At 47.5% G+C, this 22,929-nt stretch overlaps 1 protein-coding gene across 1 annotated transcript; it reads right to left on the reverse strand.

The window, feature by feature from the left end:
* Window positions 1-374: 374 nt before the first annotated feature.
* LOC113621468 (chymotrypsin-like elastase family member 2A) lies at window positions 375-17,398 on the reverse strand. Its single transcript, XM_027108297.1, has 6 exons — window positions 17,335-17,398; window positions 11,709-11,913; window positions 10,436-10,564; window positions 6,981-7,117; window positions 2,188-2,333; window positions 375-1,207 (listed from the first exon to the last, which is right to left on the reverse strand). The coding sequence occupies exons 1-6, from the start codon at window positions 17,396-17,398 to the stop codon at window positions 998-1,000; spliced, it is 891 nt and encodes a 296-aa protein (XP_026964098.1). The 3' UTR covers window positions 375-997.
* Window positions 17,399-22,929: the final 5,531 nt, after the last annotated feature.

Consider the following 22,929-nt stretch of genomic DNA (forward strand, 5'->3'; position numbering starts at 1 on the left):
CGGTGTCCTGCTTTTCCCCTCCAGCATCCATTACCAGGCACGATGCCTCCTCCGCCCTCCCCCAGGTCCCCCCCACCAAGGCCTGCCCTTTCTGTGACAACTCTCCCTGTATCCGTGGCTACTCCCAAGATTGGTGCCAGTTTTTGGGTTTTTTTTTTTTAATAAAGTTTTTTTCTGGTTTTCATTATAAATGAATGTTTATTCACTGTTTTTTTTTTTTTTTTTTTTTGGGTGTTGGGGGCCCCTCACTTTTTTTGTTTTTCCCTTTGGGGGGAACAGGCTCCAACGCGCAGGCTCAGCGGCCACGGCTCACAGGCCCAGCTGCTCCGCGGCATGTGGGATCTTCCCGGACCGGGGCATGAACCCGCGTCCCCTGCATTGGCAGGTGGACTCTCAACCACTGCGCCACCGGGGAAGCCCTATTCACTGTTTTTTAAAAATAGGAATTGAGCTGGTGTGGAAGTTTGTGAGGCACTGGTTTTGAGCTCACAGGCTAAAGCTCTCTGGGGACACATTCACAGTCATAGTGGGATCAGCTCAGCCCCATTTACCTGGACTGCCTTGGTCTGAAACAGAAAGGCCTGCATGCCAGGCAACTTCCCAGTCCAGCGCAAACTGAGATGATTGGTCACCCTACAGAACAGCTGGGGGACCCTTTAGAATGACTAATTTCTAATAATTAAGGCTGTGAGGATCTCAAACGACCAGGTTTTGGGCTTTGCAGATAAATATAGCATTGGGCAGTGGGGTCTGGGCCTACATGTAGATAAGCAAAACCAAAATACCCCATGAATCCTAGGGAACCTGCTATTAATGCTGGAGGAGTAACCTTTATGTTCAACCTCTTTGGACAAGACCACCCTCTATGTGCCTCTTCACTCAACTCACACAGAAATGTTGGGGCCTATGGGGGATCCTGCAGGGGTTGCCCAGGTCTGCAGCCTCCTAGCTCTCAAGAGGAGGGAAGGGGTCCTCAGAACTCAGGTAGGCATGGCCCTCATGGGGCCAGGGCCAGGGCAGGGCCTGGGGGGCACAGGGCTGGTCCGGTTCTTACCGAATTGATCCGGTCAGTGTGGTTGGAGACCCGTGTGAAGACGGAGGGCTTGTGGTAGTAGTTGCAACCAAGGGAGGACCCGAAGCTGACCACGCCGTGCACTTGCCCCTGGCCGTTAGCCGCCTGGCAGTTCAGTGGTCTGCCGGAGTCCCCCTGGGGAAGGCCAGTGTTCTGTCAGGAGGGGCCTTTGAGCTTGGGTGGGGCGATGGGAGGGGAGGGGAAGGGGCCACCCTTCAGAGCCCCGTGTTTTACATGTTGGCAGTGCATTTATATTGTTCCGCGGTGGGTTGCCGTATTCTCGGAGGCCAGGCCTTGCGGTCACAGCTCAAGACGGCACCATAATACCAACAGGAGCTGTGTGTGTGCCTGGAATGGTGCTGGCACTTTATAGGCCTTATCTCATTTAATCTTTACCAAAACCTATGAGGTAAGTGTTGCAGCATCCCCATTTCATCAAAGAGGAAGACAGAAGCCCTCAGACAGGCTGTGCAAGCAGTAAAGTGGAGGAGCTGGGACGTGACCCAGAGTTAGAATGCCACGCGCTCAATCACCACCGGCCACTTCCTCCCGTTGACGGAGTGTCCCGGGGGCCCGTCTGCCTGGGCAGAGAGTGTAGGGGCCCAGTGTGATCTGAAGGACACGTGAAGCTCCTTCCCGCTCTGTCCCCACTCTGCTTCAAAGTCCACCACATAGCAAGTCCTTTTGGTTAAGACACTGTATCAGAAAGGCTCTGTGGCAGCTACCATGAAGGGATACGTTGGGTCATGAATGGGACTAATTCAACAGATAAACTTGAAATCACCTTAGAAAGGTCCTAACCCAGCAAATATGTCCCCTTGGCTCCCTTACTACACAGAGGAAAGAATAAGAGAGATGACAGTCGTGAGAGACCTCAATGAGACCCAAGGAAGGACTTCCCAGCAGTGAGAGGGTGGACACTACTACAAGGAGAATCTCAAAATATCTTTTCTGGAGACTGCAAGGACAAAGGTCAGGGTTCAAGTGTGTGAAGCTGTTTCCCAGTGCTTTGCTAGCAGCTGGGAGGATGGAGTCCAGGACCCTGAGAGACTCTCCCCATCCTCAGCCTCATTTTGTCAGTGTGTGTGTGGGGTCACCTGACTTCCTGCACTCACACTGCAGCTGGAGATCACACCATCACCCCCAGCACAGATCATATTGGTCTTCACAGTCCTGCCCCACCAAACAGGTTGGGAGCATGTGGCAGAGTCCACAGCCAGCAGCTCGCCCTGCTGCAGGATGTCAGGAAGAGCTCCTCTGGCTGCATGAGACAAGAGAGAAGGTGTTACAGGGACAAAGGGACTCCTGAGAAAAAAGCAAGTAGTGGATGCCCAGCCTCTTTCTTTATGGTCCCTCTTACTTCCCTCCATCCATAGGGTTGCCATGAGAGCAGCCATGTTTGCCCATACTGTATCCTCACAGTTGATTGGGTAGTGTTCTGGCCACAGCTGATTGGTTCAGGGGTGAACACCTGACTCCAGCTAAGCCAATGAGCTCCTTCTCCTGAGAATTTGGGGGTGGGACTAAGAAATCCCAGCCAGAGAGGATATAAATCTGGGAGCTGTTGGTAGTGGCTGCCATTTTCTTCTAGGGAGAGAAGGATGGAGTAGATCCACGAAGAAAAGAAATTCTGAGAGAGGGTTTCCTGAGTTTCTCATAGTCTTTCAGCCCCTGTTTCTCTCCTGTTCCTGAAGCCTGGCTGTCTCTGGCCTTGGCTGAGTCTCTTAAATCCTTATAACAAACTCTCCATTTTGTTGTGCTGGCTCCATGGTTTCTACCACTTACCTTAAATATGACGGTGAGCCTGCTGGCATCTGGAGACCCAGCTTGGGAAAAATATTTGAATGCATTGAAAGTAGCGCTTTCCTAATGGCTCCCAACGACACTGCCACCATCACTTTCATTACTATCATCACTGCTACTCATGTCAAAGACCAATAATATTCTTCACTTGCATTTTATTAGGCCGTTCAAAATACTAAACTAATCCTCACAGTAAGTATTTATTCCTATTTTGGACATTGGGACAGATGGGACATTGAAGCCAAGAGAAATTAAGCAGCTTTCCCAAGACCATCCTAATTAAATCTAGTCTAACCTGTATTATATTTTGCAAGTGTATAAGCATTTTCTCATCTCTTTTGTCATCTCTTTTAACCTTTGCCAACCGTATTTCCATTTTACAGATGAGAAAACTGAAGCTAAGGTTACACAGCTAGTGACCAACAGAGCTGGGGATAAAGCCAAGCATTTGGACCCTTCCCTGGCTCTTGCTGCCTCCAGTGAAATACTTTCTGCCTGGGTGTTTTCTGATAAATGAACCAGTGGTTGTGCTTGTATCTCAGTAAGCATGAGATACACTTCCCTCTTCTTACTTCTGCTGAGTTTCCATGTATCCATGTTTTTGCAGATAAGCCAGGCAAGAGGGTGATACTAATTTGAGTGTATGTGTGTTGATGTACCTCTGTAAAAAACGTGTCACTTATAGATTTATGTCATTATGAAAAAAAAATAACCACTTATCTGCATGAGCCTTCCTAGAGCTTTCCAAACCTCTGGTGATTTTACAAGGGGAGGGCAGGTCCTCTGTTCCTTCTTGGTGGCCTACTGTCATTGGCTTTCTGACCCTTAGGGCTTATGTCAAAAGGAGACCCACATGTAGCCAGGGTCTGAGCAGCAAGGTCAGGAGGCACGTGGGACAGATGAGTTTTGAGATGGAGAGCAGAGAGTCTGATGAGGGCCCCAGGGACCTTTGTGGAGCTCTGGAATCCTGAGGTCACAGAGTGAATGCTATTTTGGACTCTGGCTTTGGGCCATAAAAAGGGACTTCTGGGGACTTCCCTGGCGGTCCAGTGGTTAGGACTCTGCACTTCCACTGCAGGGGGCATGGGTTCGATCCCTGGCTGGGGAAGTAAGATCCCACATCCCACATGCCGCGCGGCATGGCCAAGAAAGGGGAGAAAAAGAAAAGGGACTTCTGTGCCAGAAGTCATGTAGTCAATGTAACCCTCATTCTGTCCTAGTGACAGTGACAACAATTAACACACAACACCTACTATGTGCCAGACGCTGGGCTAAGTGCTTCCCATGGATTATTGACAACTCTGTGATACAGGTGCTGTTATTATCCCCATTTTACAGATGAGGAAACTTCAGTGTGGAAAAGCTAATTAAGTAACGTGCCAAAGGTCACATAGCAAGTAAGTGGAGGAGCTGGATTTGAACCCAGGCAGTCTGAATTCCTTTTTTTTTTTTTACATCTTTACTGGAGTATAATTGCTTTACAATGGTGTGTTAGTTTCTGCTTTATAACAAAGTGAATCAGTTATACATATACATATATCCCTATATCTCCTCCCTCTTGCTTCTCCCTCCCTCCCACCCTCCCTATCCCACCCTTCTAGGTGGTCACAGAGCACCGAGCTCATCTCCCTGTGCTATGCGGCTGCTTCCCACTAGCTATCTACCTTACATTTGGTAGTGTATATATGTCCATGCCACTCTTTCACTTTGTCCCAGCTTACCCTTCCCCCTCCCCGTGTCCTCAAGTCCATTCTCTAGTAGGTCTGTGTCTTTATTGCCATCTTACCCCTAGGTTCTTCATGACCCTTTTTGTTTTTCTTAGATTCCATATATATGTGTTAGCATACGGTATTTTTCTTTCTCTTTCTGACTTACTTCACTCTGTATGACAGACTGTAGGTCCATCCACCTCACTACAAATAACTCAATTTCGTTTCTTTTTATGTCTGAGTAATATTGCATTGTATGTATGTGCCACATTTTCTTTATCCATTCATCCGATGATGGACACTTAGGTTGCTTCCATCTCCTGTCTATTGTAAATAGTGCTTCAATGAACATTTTGGTACATGACTCTTTTTGAATTATGGTTTCCTCAGGGTATATGCCCAGTAGTGGGATTGCTGGGTCATATGGTAGCTCTATTTGTAATTTTTTAAGGAACCTCATACTGTTCTCCATAGTGGCTGTACCAATTCACATTCCCACCAGCAGTGCAAGAGTGTTCCCTTTTCTCCACACCCTCTCCAGCATTTATTGTTTCTGGATTTTTTGATGATGGCCATTCTGACCTGTATGAGATGATATCTCATTGTAGTTTTGATTTGCATTTATTTAATGATTAATGATGTTGAGCATTCTTTCATGTGTTTGTTGGCAATCTGTATATCTTCTTTGAAGAAATATCTATTTAGGTCTTCTGCCCATTTTTGGATTGGCTTGTTTGTTTTTTTGTTATTGAGCTGCATGAGCTGCTTATAAATTTTGGAGATTAATCCTTTGTCAGTTGCTTCATTTGCCAATATTTTCTCCCATTCTGAGGGTTGTCTTTTGGTCTTGTTTATGGTTTCCTTTGCTGTGCAAAATCTTTGAAGTTTTATTAGGTTCCATTTGTTTATTTTTGTTTTTATTTCCATTTCTCTAGGAGGTGGGTCAAAAAGGATCTTGCTGTGATTTATGTCATAGAGTGTTCTGCCTGTTTTCCTCTAAGAGTTTGATAGTTTCTGGCCTTACATTTAGGTCTTTAATCCATTTTGAGCTTATTTATGTGTGTGGTGTAAGGGAGTGTTCTAATCTCATACTTTTACATGTACCTGTCCAGTTTTCCCAGCACCACTTATTGAAGAGGCTGTCCTTTCTCCACTGTACATTCCTGCCTCCTTTATCAAAGATAAGGTGACCATATGTGCGAGGGTTTATCTCTGGGATTTCTATCGTGTTCTATTGATCTATATTTCTGTTTTTGTGCCAGTACCATACTGTCTTGATTACTGTAGCTTTGTAGTATAGTCTGAAGTCAGGAAGCCTGATTCCTCCAGCTCCGTTTTTCGTTCTCAAGATTGCTTTGGCTATTCGGGATCTTTTGTGTTTCCATACAAATTGTGAAATTTTTTGTTCTAGTTCTGTGAAAAATGCCAGTGGTAGTTTGATAGGGATTGCATTGAATCTGTAGATTGCTTTGGGTCGTAGAGTCATTTTCACCATGTTGATTCTTCCAATCCAAGAACATGGTATATCTCTCCATCTATTTGTATCATCTTTAATTTCTTTCATCAGTGTCTTATAATTTTCTGCATACAGGTCTTTTGTCTCCTTAGGTAGGTTTATTCCTAGATATTTTATTCTTTTTGTTGCAATGGTAAATGGGAGTGTTTTCTTGATTTCACTTTCAGATTTTTCATCCTTAGTGTATAGGAATGCCAGAGATTTCTGTGCATTAATTTTGTATCCTGCTACTTTACCAAATTCATCGATTAGCTCTAGTAGTTTTCTGGTAGCATCTTTAGGATTCTCTATGTATAGTATCATGTCATCTGCAAACAGTGACAGTTTTACTTCTTCTTTTTCAATTTGTATTCCTTTTATTGCTTTTTCTTCTCTGATTGCTGTGGCTAGGACTTCCAAAACTATGTTGAATAATAGAGGTGAGAGTGGACATCCTTGTCTTGTTCCTGATCTTAGAGGAAATGCTTTCAGTTTTTCACCATTGAGGACGATGTTGGTTGTGGGTTTGTCATATATGGCCTTTATTGTGTTGAGGAAAGTTCCCTCTATGCCTACTTTCTGGAGGGTTTTTATCATAAATGGGTGTTGAATTTTGTCAAAAGCTTTCTCTGCATCTATTGAGATGATCATATGGTTTTTCTCCTTCAATTTGTTAATATGGTGTATCACGTTGATTGATTTGCGTATATTGAAGAATCCTTGCATTCCTGGAATAAACCCCACTTGATTATCCATCTACGCTATCCTGCTTCTCCAAGGCAGCAGCCATTTTTTCCAGACTCCCTGGATGATGAGTGGGGAGAGAGCCCCTGACTGGACAGGGGTGACATTGCCTCCCTTCCCTCCCTTGGGATCCTTGGGGTTCCCAGCACCCACTTACTCTGCAGCCTTCCCCAGTCCGTGACATAGCAGATGTAGTTGTTGGGTAGAATGGCGCCAGTGGGCGGTAGGCAGCTAAGCTGGATCTTGTCAGTCAGGGCGATGGGGTTGGCCAGTTTGAGCAGGGCAGTGTCGTTCCTGGGTTTGTCAAGAGGCAGAGCATAAAGAGAGGGTTGACTGGTCCTGCCCCAATTATATTTCTGATTTTAGCCCCAGCGGGGACCATCGAACCCCCTCCTCGGCCAGCCTGCTGGTGAATCTTCCTTCTGTTGGGGTTATGAGGGATTGGGGAGCAGCTGTGGTTAAACCCCAGGATTGCATTTTGTCCCTGGTGGAGCTTGGAGCCCTAAATTCCCCTGAGGCCTTTCAGGGGACTATACAGAACAGGGAGGGCAAATAGGTTTGTCTTGCAATGTCTACTCTGATGGATTAGTTTGTGGCTGCCTGGCAGGCTGTGTTGACAAGGATTCTGAGGCTCTGTCCAGGGTCAGCAAGGAAATAAATCCATAACTGCTTGGTAATGTCTGTCCCAGCCATATGCTTCCTATGTTTGGTTTAGAAAACAGTAGATGTTCAGGCTGAAAGGCCTTTTTACCTTTACTCTTTACTCACCCTTCCACCTTGAGTTCTGCTGCCAGATTTATCCATTAGTCTCACGTCCTTGTCTAGGAAACCTTTAGTGATTGGCAGATTACATTTTCCACGATGGCTGCAATGAGATCTCCCATCCCATCGGTGCTTGTTGCAATGTGATGTTGACACTCTGTCCTTTGAGAGGAGGGGACTGGGTTTCTTCCCTCTGGTTGGGGGGTGGGGGACTGTGATATAGAGGAAGTGACACCATGTGACTTCTGAGACTAGGGCATGAGAAAATGCAGCTTCTGTCTGGTCCTTCAGGATTCCTGTTCTTTGGTCCTAACCTCTATGCAGTGAAGAAGCCCAGGCCACATAGAGAGTCCACGTGTATGTGAAAAGGCCCTTCTCCACTCTCTGCCCACCCATCTCCTCCCCATCTCTTAAGGCTTCCCTGGACCCATTCTGTGTCATTTTATGGCTTTCCAGCGTCTTGTCTGTGTGTATTTCATCTAGTTGACAAGTCCCTTTGGGGGCAGAGACTGACTTATGACTCACGGACACCCTGCATCCTTTGTGCACCATCATCGGTGCTGGACCACAGCAGGCTGCCCGGATGAAGGATCACAGGGTGTTATGGCCACAGGGCATCCGCCCGCTCTCCCCAGGGCTGTGATGCAGAGTCTTCTGGACGATATGGCAGAATGAACTTTCTGGGCAGCCATTCAAGAGTGGCACCTTGGGCTGCAGAAGAGCCCTTGCATGTGGATAAATTATGCAGATTTGAAGAGATGGCTGGGGCTCTTCTTTCTAAAGGCCCTTCTGGAACTGCAGATCTGCTCTTGGGGATTGGGAGAGGATGATGGATACCTCTGGGTTTCGGGAAGGTGATGGGGAAGCAGGAAAAGGGAAGACAACTTTCTGTCCCCAGAAAGTGGGGACAATCATGACGACAATGATGATGGAAAGTGTTTTGAAGATGTGCTCAGATCAGGCCTCTGCTGGGCACATCACACCTGATTTAATGCTACTTTCTGGATCTGTATCTTCAGGCAAGTTCCTTCACTTCCTAGGTCGTGGTTTCCTCATCGGTGAGTTGGGGATAATAACAGTACCTCCCGCCTGGGGCTGTTGTGAGGAATAAATATGCTAACGCTCAGGAAACACCTAGCACAGTGCCTGGCACAAGGAAAGCACTAAGTGTTCGTTGGCGTGATTGTGCAAACTAACTCCTGGGGGTGGAAGAGAGCTCACTGGGAAGGGGGCCTAGACTGTGAGGTTCTGGAGGGTTGGCGACCCCCACCACCCCTGCCTATCCTTGTGGAAGACCAGGCTGGCTGGGCACAGTCTCTGCTGGTCACTGGAGTGCCTATGCTTGCTTGTGTGATTAGAAAGGGGGAGTTCCCTGAGCTGCACTGAGATGCTTGGGTTTAGGCAGCCCCCTAAACCCCGCAGGACTGGGGGCCTTGTGTGTTTCACTCACTGTTGTTTCCTGGTGCCTAGAACAGGGCCTGGCATATAGTAGGTGCTCAACAGATACCTGTGGAATGAAGGCGTGAGTGAACCCATGGCTCTGAATTTTGTTTAATACCACCTGGATCTCAGGATTAGTGATGATGAAAGAAGTTTGATGTTCCAGCAACTATTCCCTGCCCCTACATGTGCCCGCTCCCTGGGGTAGGGGGTGGAGATTCAGGGGTGAATCAGGCATGGCCCAGCCCTTGCAAACTTCCGGCTAGAAGGGGAATTAGATGTGAATTCATCTCTAATGCACCTTGAGAGTGGGCCGGGCGGGAGGAAGGGGTTGATTCCACCAGTTTTCTGACGGGCAGAGAACCTTCCCTGCCTCTTCTTCCTCTCCCTCCTTTTTTCCACTTCCTGGGACCACTTCCCTCTACTTTGATGGCTCAGACATAGATCCCAGCACTTACACCTCTTTACTGCACCATTATTGTACTATTACTGCTAATAGCCCACACATATGGCTTCTATCATGTGCCAGGACTTTTTCTAAGCGCTTTACATACATTATCTCATTTAATCCTCGCAACAACCCTAGAGGTAGACACTATTACTGTCCTTATTTTACCAAAGAGGAAACTGAGGCACAGAAAGGCTAAGGAACTCGTGCTGGGCCACGCGGTCAGTATTCGTATCTAAGCCTCCAGGCTCCAGAAGCTCGACCCCTAACCACCACCCCTCACTGCCTCCCAGCCACACTTCTGGCCGTGGGCTCCTTGAGAGCTGGCGTGGTGACCTGTGCATCTCTGTGCGTCCAGCACCCAGCACGGCACGTGGGACATGGCGGGTGAACATAGGATGGTATGTGCTTGTCTACGAGGAGTTGGGGGAAGCCGAGTTGCCATCTCCCTGCAGGTCGGGGAACAATCACTGGGGGGCTTTGCAGAGCTCTGTGCCCCTTGCCAGCTTCCTGTGTGTGTTACCCCAGGCTGTCCCAGCAGAGTATCAGGGAATCTTTGAAAAATGTCAAAGGCGTGTTGGGAGGAGACACAGAGTAGGGGACAGCAGAGGGACTGTGTCCTACTCCACTCATAGACTCCACTTATAGTGGGACCTGCAGACCGATCCCTGTGTCCCCAGGACTTGGCACAGAATAAATACACGGTCAGTGAGTGCCTGCGGTGGACAGGGGAGCTGCAGGCTTAACTGGCAGGAGATCCAGGTCGCTCTGACAGTCTTTGCCTCTCCCTCCACTAGTCACAGCCCAGCCCAGGCATCTTTGGGGCCGAGAGCTCCTCCCCACTCCCTACAGAAGGAGCAAAGGATGGGGCAGGGTTGCACCCACTGCCTTCTGGGAGACGCCCCATCCCCGCTCTGCACCCCTGCCAACCCACCCCCCAAGCGCACCCAGACAGAACACACCCTTTGGAGAGCTGGTTGGAGTTCCAGTCCTCTTGCACCACAAGCTTGGAGACCTTGACAGCCAGCGCGCCGGGCTCATGGGTGGCGAGGCAGTGCTGGCCCAGCACCACACTGTAGGTCCTGGAGGAACTGGGAGAGGGGACCGAGCAGGGAAGGTAAGCTCTGGGCGGTCCTTTCCTCTCTCTGGGCCCCTATGGGCAGGGGCCCCAATCAATGCACTGTCTGGAGGCCTGGCTCTGGCCAGTGCTGGGATGCGCCCAAGTCAGTGCCTGCCCCAAGAGCTGCTAGTTGGCGCTGGGAATTTTTCTTCCCTCTGGGCAATCGGTTGGTTATAATAACTATAACCAAACAGTAATTACAACTATATTATACCAACTGTAAACTATGATATAAAATAAAAGTTATAATAATATAAACTCTGTGTTACTATGGGGGAAGTGAGATGGATACAGAGATAACAGCAGTCATTTATCCTCAAGGGCATCTTTTAATTTAACCCCTCACCTCCCATTTTTAGATGGGGAACCTGAGGTTCAGGGAGGAGTAAATGGTCCAGAGTCTTGCAGCTCTTTAGTGACAATTCAGAACTAGAACCAGGACTCCTGATGCCCAGGCCTCTATTATTTCCCCCCGCCCGCCTCACAGAACTTGTAAATCAGGTGAGGAGAAGGGACCTCTCCTGGCTATGAAAGCATCACATTGGCCCAGCGGAAACTCCAGTGAGCACCAACCGGTGTGAGATAAGCAGAGGCTGTAGGGAGGGAAAAGGACAGGTGATCAACGAATGTCACAGAGCCCTTCCTGTCCCTTGTGGGCCTTTATAATGGTGCCAGTTCACTTTTATTGAGCACTTACTAAGAGCCAGCCCCTTTAATGCATCATCACATTTAATCCACACTAAATTCTGTTACCTGATTTTTAGCAGGTGATGGTATTGAGGCTTGGAGTAGTTGTTCAAGTTGCTCAAGGGAACCCAGTTCCAGATCCTGAGGCCACATCTAGTTCCCCCAAGAGAACAGGAAATTGGCCTCCTCCCTCTCCATAGTCCCCCTCAGCGCCCCGCAAGGGATACTTAACCCATGTCACGTATGGGCCCATCAACTGACCGACAGACGGAACTATACATTGATGAGAACTTGTTTCTCAGCTGAGGAAGTGGTTCTGTGCAAGGCTCCTTCACACAGGGTGGTTCAGGCCATCTGGGCTCCAACTCTGAGGGATGAGCATTGGCCAGTGGGGTGAGTGGGCTGGGAGACTGGGGAAGAGCACTCACCTGATGTAGTGGGCAGCTGTCAGGACCCAGTTTTGGCCTGTCAGAGGCCCTCCGCAGGTGTGGCGCCACTGGCCATTGGAGCTGTACTGCAGGGAGACCTGGGAAGAAGTGCAGGTGCTCTGGTCACTGAAAGGACCAGGCTCCTCTGCTCTGCAGCTTCCCAGCCCTGAGAGCGGGGCCAGGGTCAGGTGAGCAAGGCACTCCCCTCAGGTGCAAAATCTAAGGGGCCACCAAGAAACTCGGTAATCAGGATAAATAACATTTTTAATAATCTTTAGAAAATTAGCACAAAAAATCTCTGATGAACAAAATGTCAAAAATTTAAATAAAGACAGTATTAAAAAGTAATTGTTGGGCTTCCCTGGTGGCACAGTGGTTAAGAATCCGCCTGCCAATGCAGGGGGCACGGGTTCGAGCCCTGGTCCGGGAAGATCCCACATGCCACGGAGCAACGAAGCCCGTGCGCCACAACTACTGAGCCTGCACTCTAGAGCCCGCGAGCCACAACTACTGAGCCCACGTGCCACAACTACTGAAGCCCGCGCGCCTAGAGCCCGAGCTCCGCAACAAGGGAAGCCATGACAATGAGAAGCCCGCGCACCGCAAGGGAGAGTAGCCCCCCGCTCGCCGCAACTAGAGAAAGCCTGCACGCAGCAAAGAAGACCCAACGCAGCCAAAAATAAAATAAATAAAAAGTGATTGTTTTGAACATCTTTCGGCAACATGACTTGTTGGGGTTTTTCCCTTCTTGGGAGCTATTTCTTTAGGACATATTCCTCCAATTTAATATGTGTAAACCAAAATTTTGATTTCCCCCCCCGCCCCAAGTCTGTGTTTTCCCATCTTGGTAAATGGCAACCCCACTGTACCTGCTGTTCAGGCCAAAACACTAGGCAGTGAATTTGCTGCTTCTCTTTCTCTCATATTCCTCATTCTAATCCACCAGCAAATCCTGCCAGCTCTACTTCCAGAATATGTAGACAGAACGCATCCCTCTTCCCACCTCAACTGCTGGTCCCAACCATCTTTATTTAACTCTCACCTGGATTATTATTGTAGCTTCCTATGTATTCTCCCTGCTCTCACCCTGGCCCCTCCCTCACCCCATTTCTCAACACAGCAGCCAGAATGATCCTTTTAAAATGTAAGCATGATTATATCTCTTCTCTGCTCGAACAGCCAGTGGCTCCCCCTATTACACAGTGTGAAACCCCGAACTGAACAAGGCTCTACAAGTCTCTACATGACCTCCCTGACCTTATAGGCTCCCACTCCCTTCTGCTCTAGCCACATTGACCTCCACGAGGTTCTGGAAATACACCAAGCCCACTTCTGCCTCAGGGCCTTTGCACTTGCTGTTCCTTCTGCCTGGACTATTCTTCTCTTATGTATTAGCATAGCTTTCTCCTTCACTTCCTACGGGTCTGTGCTCAAGGTTTTCTTCTCTTTCTTACCTAAAACAGAGTATGCACGCTCATGTGCACACGTACATCCTTACACACGTATGCACACATATGAACACACACATCCCTTTTCCTCTGGTCCTGCTTTATTCTTCATCATAGTATCTATCATCACCTGACATTATGAATTTACCCATTCAATTGTTTATTGTCTCTCCCACTTTAATATAAGCTCTGTGAATTTTTTTTCCCACTGCTGTATTCCAGGTGCCTAGAACAGTACATGTCTCATGGTGGGTCCTTAATAAATTGAACAAGTGAGTGAATCAGCAAATGAATGAATGAATAAATGAATGAATGGATGAGTGAGTGAATGAATGAAAGTAGACTCACCAGGCAAGGGTCTGGTCTTTCCTGCGGAACTTGTCACCTGTTGCTCTAGTTTTTCCCTCAAGACTAGACCCACCGATAGGAATATGAACATACATAAGTGTACCTTACCCTACAGCTCCTCAACTTTTAAAAAATATTTTTGTATTTTTTAAAAATGTATTTTATTTTATTTATTTTTGGCTGCATAGGGTCTTAGTTGCTGCGCCCGGTCTTTCTCTAGTTTCGGCAAGTGGGGGCTACTCTTCATTGCGTTGCGTGGGCTTCTCATCGCGGTGGCTTCTCTTGTTGCGGACCATGGGCTCTAGGTGCGCAGGCTTCAGTAGTTGCAGCATGTGGGCTCAGTAGTTGTGGCGCGTACGCTTAGCTGCTCTGCTACATATGGGATCTTTCCGGACCAGGGATCGAACCCGTGTCCCCTGCACTGGCAGGTGGATTCTTAGCCCCTGCGCCACCAGGGTAGTCCCTCATTTTTTTTTAAACAAAAATGTGTTTCTATTTAGATTTGATAGTTTAATAGGTGTGGGTTGGAACTTTAAGGCGGTTGCATTTGGTACTGTTTGGTTCTCTGCCAAAGCTGTCCCATCTCCTTCCCCTTCAAGTCCTTGCCAAGGCCAAGCAGAGAGGAGGGAGGTGACAGCAGAGCATTGTGTGCTCTGACCAGGGTTCCCGTGGAGGAAAAGCAGGAATGATGCCTGCTTTTCTCCAAACATCCTCATTTCTGATTATCCACGTGGCATTTTCTTGTTTGCTTGACATTTAAGGGGCCTTAGATGAACTGGCTTTTTAAACAATGCTTAAAATTAGACAAAATTAAAAAAGACACCTAAAAGGATGTCCCCACCCCCAAAATCTGAAAATAGGCTGAAACCATCCTACAGATGTGAAAATTTGAAATAATATGGAAACATAATTTGTGGGTAGCTAAGTGTGGCCATATAATTTGTGGGTAGCTAAAGAGCAAAGGTTGAACCAAATTTGAATCTCCAGTTTCCGCCAGGCTAAGGGGGTGACTTTGGGCAATTATGTAACTTTTCTGAGCCCCAGTTACCTTATCTAGAAAATGGGGATCATAATGCCATAATGCCTGTCAGGGGCTCTTGGGATGATTAACAATTACAATAGCTAACACTTTAAATGTCTAATAATTTGAACACTTACTATATACTAGATACTGTTTTGAGCTCAGAGTGTGAATCAGCTTACATCATAATCACAGCAATCCCATGAGGCACTATTACTATTCCCATTTTACAGATGAGTAAACTAAGGCAACCAATAGAAATTTGTACAATGTGGTCCACGCCATAAGGGCTGTTGTACATTTTTAATATTACCCACCGAGAAAGGTAAATTGAGTTGCTCCACTCATACAGCTACTATGTGGTAGAGCAGGGATCGTCTGGCTCCACGATCTGTCTGGAAACTTTACACATCCTACTTTAATTTTGAATCACATAGCACTTTATTTTCGAGTGTCTGGTGGGTTATGATCTAGGGTCATAATCTTGGGGTGAGTGTGGAACAAAAGAGACCTCTCAGGCAACTCAGAGCAAATTATATCTGTTTAAAATTTTGATCTTTTGTTATGGAAAAGTTTGATTTTTAAAAAATATTGCATTTAAATATTCATTTTGGTTACTGAGTTTTGTGGTGCCTCCTTAGATCTTGCACCCAAAGTGAGTGCCTTGCCTGCCTCACCCTGGTCCCCACCCTGCTTGACCTGCCCAGCAACCCCAATAAAAAAATCTCCCAGGGAAGCAGAAGCAGGAAGTGTAGAGAGACACTTCCAAGACCAACATGAATCAGTTCCCAAGGCAAGGATGCTTTTGTACCAGCAGTGTCAGCGGGTCCAGAGGATGAGGAAATATTTTGGTAGGCAGCATTGATTGGTTCTCAGCACAAGGGTGACCTCTGCTGAAGGGGGAGGTATAGGATCGCTCTTGCAACTTTCCAGAAAAAATATATTATGTGAGTGTGAGAGAAGTGCCAAAAGAATTGGCAACATACACAGAGCCAAGTGTATAAATTGCGAACTATCGGTCACCATCTATTAATTGAGGGGAAGATGAACGGATGTTGCCATTCCCTCCGTGAAACATACTGACGGCGCTATGGGGCACCCTGAACGCTCACCACTAGCACTCACCCCAATTCAACCTTTTTGTTCCCAAACCTGTGTTTGCCAGCTGTGCTTGTATTGTAATTATGTAAATTGATTAAACATGTAACCGATGAAACGCGAGTTCAAAAAGTGAGCTGTGATTTATATGGAAACTAAGTTAAATGCTTGGAAGAGACCAGATAACCCTGACTTTTGAAAAATTGCTGTGAAATTAGGCATCGAAGAGAAAACGGAAAAATTGAGAAAATAGGTCATAAAAATCTGGAAGAGCTCATTCCGATGGCTTCTTGAATGTCTCACAGTCATTGCTCTACTCTAAGGAAATGGAATTATAGATGATGTGTTGTGGGGGGTGGTTTATGTAAGACAGACTGGTGAACAAATATATATGTACAAGTTTTAAATTAAAATAAAATGTTTAAAAATGTATGTGTGGTTTCTAATAATTTCGCTATAACCAACCTTTCAATTACTTAGTCCCAATCACGTCAGATTAGAGAGATTTTACAATATTTATTTATGTCAATGTCAGCCTCATGTATTTTCTTCGGGAGTCCTACCACTAACAGGTCCTGGTAATTTGTGCCCGTGCCCCAACCAGAATTTTTAGTCTCCATATCACTAGGATTATTTTAAGGTAAGGAAGCATTTACTTTCATTGGTAACATCTACTTGTCTGTAGTTAAGAATTAATTTGCGGGACTTCCCTGGTGGCGCAGTGGTTAAGAATCCGCCTGCCAATGCAGGGGGCACGGGTTCGAGCCCTGGTCCAGGAAGATCCCACATGCCGTGGAGCAGCCAAGCCCGTGCACCACAACTACTGAGCCTGCGCTCTAGAGCCCGCGAGCCACAACTACCGAGCCCGTGTGCTGCAACTACTGAGCCCACGAGCCTAGAGCCCGTGCTCTGCCACCGCAAGGAGAAGTCCGTGCACAGCAATGAGACCCAACGCAGCCAAAAAGAAAAAAAAAAAAAAATTAGTTTGTACTGGTTGGTTCCTTAAATCAAGGAATATTTGCATAGGGGGTGATGAATGGTTCATAGGATAACAGTACATGTGTAAGCAAGCATCTGATTGGTTAACAGAGCAAGACTGTATTTGTGAATTTGTGTGTATGGGTTGTGGGTAGGGCAGGTCTTTATCAACGCTGGAGAAGGCACCTCTCCCTCCACCCCCAAGGTTGACCAAGGGCACAGAAATGTATTTTTTATTGGCGAATTTTCCCATCCTGCTCTCTGAGTCCCCACCAATCCTCATCTTTGCCAGTGCAGTAGACCCCGTGGTGGAGGGCAAAGGGGTGATGTGAGGTAGGTAAGGGCAGGGGGGCAGAAGTGGAGGGGTGGGGGGACTCCCCTGCCAGGGACAGCTGTTGGCTCTCACATCTTCACCTCCAACCACCCTGGGCAGGTTGGGCAGGTAAGTGGGGAGCCCACAGCTGAGAGCTGTAAAAAGAGAAAGGGTCGTGAGCCCAGGAAGCAATGACCCAAACGATGTAACCTACACGTGCTGAATTTCCAAATCCCAAATAGAGTATCCCTGTTCTGGAAGGATCTCCACACGTTGCAGAGTCCTGCCCTTTGCTCCACTTATTTGGAACTTCACTCCAGCTTTCTTATAACCACAGGACTGAGTCCAGTGGGTACAGGGACGTCCCATCCCCAGTCCCACCAGGAGACTGAAAATGTGCCTCTGGGTGACAGGACTTACCTCCAGCCACCAATGTAGGCAGCAGTAGGGCTCTGATCACGGTGTGTCTGTAGGAGTCCGACATGTGTGGCCCTGGCTAAGGCCCTGGTTTTATGAGTGAACTTATCGGCCAGAGATACACTAGGAATGCAAGATGGGGATTTTCTCCAAGCCCAATGGAAAAATGGCCTGTGTCCAAATATTTTTTTCCATTTCCCCCACCTGTCACCCTGGCACTACTTTGAAAAAATGCCAAAGGTGGATATTGAAATATGAGTTCTATCTGCTTTTAAGAGATTATGTTATGTGTTAGGGGAAGAAGAAAAATATTGTTGTTGGTCCTTGGAGTTGTGTTTTCATAGAAAAGATTAGGTTGGTGTGCTGAGCAAACAGCATTGTAGGCCAGTGGTTCTCAATGGAGCTGGTATTGCCTACCAAGGGGACATTCGGCAATGTCCAGAGACATTTTTGGCTGGGGATGGGGTATTACTGGTATGTAGTGGGGAGAGTCTAGAGATGATATTAAACATCCTATAAGGCCCCCGGCAGCCCGTCATAACAAGGAATTATCCCACCCTGAACGTCAGTGGTGCCGAGGTTGAGGAAGCCTGTTCTAGGCCATGCTATGGCTTGCTGTGTGACCCTGGACAAGCCATGGAAGTCTCTAGGCCTGGGGCCTGCCCTTCTGTGAACCAGGCAGAGAAACGTGTGCCCAGTCTGTTTTGCAACAATGTGGTGAGGATTTGAAAAACATGAACGTGCTTACCTAGGAGAAGCACAAAACAGACCCACACAGGTAGGGTTTGGCAGTCCCAGCAACAGTGAGGAGGGAGTGCTGGCCGAGGAGGGCTGTATCTATCATCTGCTCCTAAGACGACAACAGTTTGTACTTCTCCAGTAACTTCATCTGCCAAGTGGGGTCAGAGCAGGAACTTCTTAGAAAGGGAGGCTGACACTCACCAAACATATACATCAGATGCACTCAGATGTCTTACCTAATCTAAGCCTTACAAAACCTTGCACAAGGGTCTCATATTTCAAGGGAGGAAGCTGAGGTTCAGAGAGGTAAAGTGACTTACCCAAGAACACACAGCTTCTAAGCAGCAGAATGGGGATTCCAACATAGGTTGGTCTGATTTCCAAGCCCTTTTACTTGATGCCGCTGAAGGTGGCCTTCCGAATGACCTCCTAGCACTGCAATAAGCCCCTTTTTTTTGGGGGGGGTGGGGGGGGGGGGGAGAAGGGTGGAGAAAATGAGCGAGGGTTCCTGATGGATGTTCTCGTTCTGCCTTAAACCTTCACTCTTATTGCTTGTGGTCTGAGCACGGTGCCAGGCAGGCCAGGCTCTGGTGAGACAGTCCTGCTCTGTGACCACAGATTCTACCTTTTGCCCAGCTAGAAAAGCAGAGCAGAAAGTGGACTCCATCTGTTAAGATCTGAGTTCAAGCCCTCACTGAGTCAGATCTGAGCATTATAGCTTGGAGGGACAAGTCACTTCTCTCCTGGGCCCGAGTTTCTTAAATAACAATCCAGGCCTGATTGCAGGATCATTGTATGGGTGAGAAAATGGGTGTGAGAAAATTTTGTAATCTCCCCAGGATCGTGAGGAAGGTGAAGGAGGCTGGGGTACAGAATCCCGTTGCATTAGACGTCAGAATATCTGGGCTCTAGTCCCAACTGCATTCCCTAACTCCTTTAACAGTGTGGGCTCTTGTTTACAATCTGTAGCAGTCACTACAACAACAAACTATTTCTTAAGTTTCCTATTTTATCTTGAATTAATGTGACTATGCCATTCTGTTTCACGTATCTGTGTTTGTTTTACTATAAGATTTTCCCTGTATGAGGTCACTGGACAAATACCAGTTTTGTGCATGCCATGGGCTTGCTGTGTGATCACACAGGTCCTCTGGCCTGGGGCTGCCCATGAATGAAACAGTGAGAGGAACATATGCCTGGCCTATTTCACCATATTGCTGGGAGGGTTTGAAAATGACAGAAAACTTCATCAAACAGGCTTAATTAAGCCAAAGAGTCATTCATTGGGACACAAGATGGAAAAGTCCAGGAGCAGGGCTCACTTCAGGCACAGCTGGATCCAGGGCTCTGGTGATGTCCCTAGGACTCGACTTCTCTCCATCTTCTGGCTCTGCTTTCCACTGTGAGCGTCCACTCTCAGGCTCCATTAACTGGCCTGTAGGAGCTCCAGGTGGTCCTATGGGGACACGAGGGCTACAGAATCCCTGACCCAGGGTTTCTCAACCATGGCACTGTTGACCTTTGGGTGATGGTTCTTTGCTATGAGAGCCCTCCTGTGCATTGTAGGGTACTTAGCAGCAATCCTGGTCCCCGCCCACTAGATGCCAGTAGTCCCTGCCCTCCTCCCTTAAGTTGTGACAACCAGAAATGTCTCTACACATTGCCGAATGTACCCTGGAGAGCAAAACCATCCCCTCTTCCTCTTTCCCCCATTTTGCTGTTCTAGCCTCGCATCCCTCATCCTCAAACACATCAGGGAATGAGTGAGAGCTTCCTGGTAGTTCCCGCAGAAGTCCTGCAACTCTCTCTGATTGGATCCGCCTCAGGTCGCATGCCCATACCTGAACCAATTGTTGTGGTGGAGGAGGGGCTGCTAGGGTGGATTGGCCAGGCGTGGAGCACAAGTCCCACCTCTAGATCTGGGCTCCAGGCTCCTGATGGAGGTGCGGGGGAGGGACAGCACCAAATAACAATGGAGGCTTCTGGAGGGGGAACGGAGGCTGGGAGAGAGAGTGGGTTTTACAGCCCACTTCCCCCTTTGGGGCTCAGTCCCCCATTGATCTGTTGTGGGACAACAAGGCAATCTGTAAAGTTCTAGCCTCGGCTGGGTCTTTGAGGTCTCAGCGGGGCCAGGGAGATGCAGATGCGAATTTCTCACGGGGCGTATGACTCATTCATAAGGGTTCCTCTGAGACGCCATATGCTCTGTGGTTAGAGGCTTGGGTTTGCACCCCTGTGCCTCCTGGTAGGGACTCTGGTCTGGTTCGTCGCTACTCACAGAGTGGTCTGGACCAGCCTAGTTTAGGATCTGGTTAGAAATGGAGACTCGGGGGGACTTCCCTGGAGGTCCAGTGGCTAAGACTTCGCCTTCCAATGCAGGGGCTGTGGGTTTGATCCCTGGTTGGGGAGCTAAGATCCCACATGACTTGCGACCAAAAAACATAAAACAGAAGCAGTATTGTAAGAAATTCAATAAAGACTTTAAAAATGGTCCACATCAAAAAAAATCTTAAAAAAAAAAAAAAGAAATGCAGACTCAGGACTTCCCTGTGGTCCAGTTGTTAAGACTCTGCGCTCCCAGTGCAGGGGGCCGGGGTTCCATTCCTGGTCAGGGAACTAGATCCCACATGCCGCAACTAAGAGCCCGCATGCCACAACGAAGATCCCGTATGCTGCAGCTAAGACCCGGGGCAGGCAAATATATATATGTGTGTGTATATATAAATATAAAAGAAATGCAGACTCTCCCACCCAGGCCTACTGATTCAGCATCTGCAGTTTAACAAGATACCTAGGTGATTCTTCTGCACGTTAACATTTGAGGTGACCTGGGCTAGAACAAGTTTCATCTCTTTACCTCAATTTCTTCACCTACCAAATGCAACAGTAACAATCCCATCTATCTCTTAGGATTGTTGTTAGAATTAAGCAACTGTTTATTCACTTAAAACACTGAGAATCATAAATGTGCAATAAAATGTTCCCTCTTCAAGCCTTAGACCTGTAGGCCTCAGGTATCAGAATAGCACAGAATTCTTCCAACTTTTCCATCAAAGAATCCTAGGAGATCAGGAGTTGGCAAATTGTTTCTGTAAAGGACCAGATAATAAATAGTTTAGAATTGCGGGCCATACGGTCTCTGTTGCAACTACTCAACCTTGCTGTTACAGTGCAAAAGCAGCCCGATAGGCATAGCTGTTTTCCAATAAAGCTTTATTTAAAAAATAGATTTGGTTCGCAGGCTCCGGTTTTCAGTAGATTAATGATGTGGGGTCTAGCATGTAGCAGTCACCACAAGAGCAAAATGTCTCCGGAGTCTCATTCTTCATCCTGAAAGCTTGATCTGAATTTTGCAGCTTATTTCATAGCACAGCTGGGTTTATTTTAATGTGCATTTTTTTCTTCCCACACAATCTTCATAGGAAATCAGTGCTTTGGGAAGATGCTCTGTGTTTATTCTCTGTCATTACCTGCTCCCCAGGCCATCATCTTGTGAAGCTTTGCAGATAGGTGCCCCCCACCTGATGAGAGTGAGCTTCAGAGGACTGACCCCCACGGCCTGCTGGGAATGAAGCTCCCTCTCCTTAGGAATAAAAGGGAGAGGGAGGATCTCCTAATAGGGGTCCAGGTGTGAGGTCAGTAGCAGTAATGATGCCTCCGATCACAAGCCCCTGTTATTTTGTTGGCTCCCAAAGGGAAGGAGGGAGGGATGGAGGGGAGGTGCCCATTTTACAGATGAGAAAACTGAGTCTCTGAGAGGTTAAGTGACTCAGCTGCTGTCATTGCCTATCAGTGGCAGAGTTCAGAGCTCCAGCATAGTGACCGCCTTCCCTTCTGCCCTGCCATAGTTTATGCTATTAATTTGTGTCCAAGATAACGGGTGTGTGTGTGTGTGTGTGTGTGTGTGTGTGTGTGTGTGTGTGAGATTGCCAGGATGGCTCTGATCCTTCACCCCTCCCTGTATCCATGCCTTTTGTTATGTAACTTTGCGGTGGCCTCCTGGGAGGAGGATGAGAGCCCTGTGGAGCTGAGCTGTCCCAGCCAGACCCAGGCTTGACCCCTAGACATATGAGTGATTCCAGCCAAAATCAGCAGGGCCACCTAACTGACCCCAACTGACCCCAGGCGTGTGAGCAATAAATACTTGTCATTGGATTCCACTGAGCATCTGTGGTTGGTTTTTGCTCAACATTATTAATTATGCTGGAAGTAGCTGATACAGTGGGTAAAAGCCTTTGTGAACGTCTTTGAGCAACAATTCTCCTCTTAGGTTTCTGTCTACGTGGGCTCATTGCCAGCTTCGCTCAAGCTTGTCAGCACATGTACAGCCTCCACCCTTTCCTGGCAGGGCCACTAGAGGAATCAGTGTGTGAGGGGGGCCTTGAGATTTCGGGATTAATGGCAGAATAACATGGTTGTTAGTCACACAGGCTCTGGAGTCAGACTACCTGGGTTTAAGTCCTGGTGCCCCATTACTAGCTGTGCAATCTTGGGTGAGGGTTTCTTTTTGTTTTGTTTGGTTTGGTTTTTGAACAGAGAATGGTTTATTGCAGGGCCAAGCAAGGAGAATGGGCAGCTCATGCTCAAAAAGCCTGAACTCTCCAAAGGTTTTCGGGAAGAGTTTTTATAGGCAAAATTTGCCGGGAGGGCTCCAAGGTGTGTAACATTCCTCTGATTGGTTGGTGGTCAGGTGACAGGGTGCTGTTCCAGGAATCTCCGTCATGAGCCTTCTGGCTCTGACCACGTGCTTGGGCTCAGCCTGAAGTTACTGTCCTTCACCTGGGTGGGGGCCTTATTTCCTGTAAAAGAACTCAGAGATAGGTATCAAATTGTTATTGGGTGAGTTTTTTTTTTTTT

The sequence above is a fragment of the Aethalodelphis obliquidens genome, unplaced genomic scaffold, assembly GCF_003676395.1.
Source record: "Aethalodelphis obliquidens isolate GAN/ISIS:26980383/991018 unplaced genomic scaffold, ASM367639v1 scaffold9, whole genome shotgun sequence".
NCBI classification, from domain to species: Eukaryota; Metazoa; Chordata; class Mammalia; order Artiodactyla; family Delphinidae; genus Aethalodelphis; species Aethalodelphis obliquidens.

Coding starts and splice junctions, on each gene's coding strand:
- LOC113621468 (XM_027108297.1), bottom strand. CDS start 17,398: ATGTCGGACTCCTACAGACACACCGTGATCAGAGCCCTACTGCTGCCT. Junction 11,914..17,334: donor GCCTACATTGGTGGCTGGAG/GTAAGTCCTGTC, acceptor TTTGCACCTGAG/GGGAGTGCCTTGCTCACCTG. Junction 10,565..11,708: donor ACAGCTGCCCACTACATCAG/GTGAGTGCTCTT, acceptor CCCCTCTCCCAG/TTCCTCCAGGACCTACAGTG.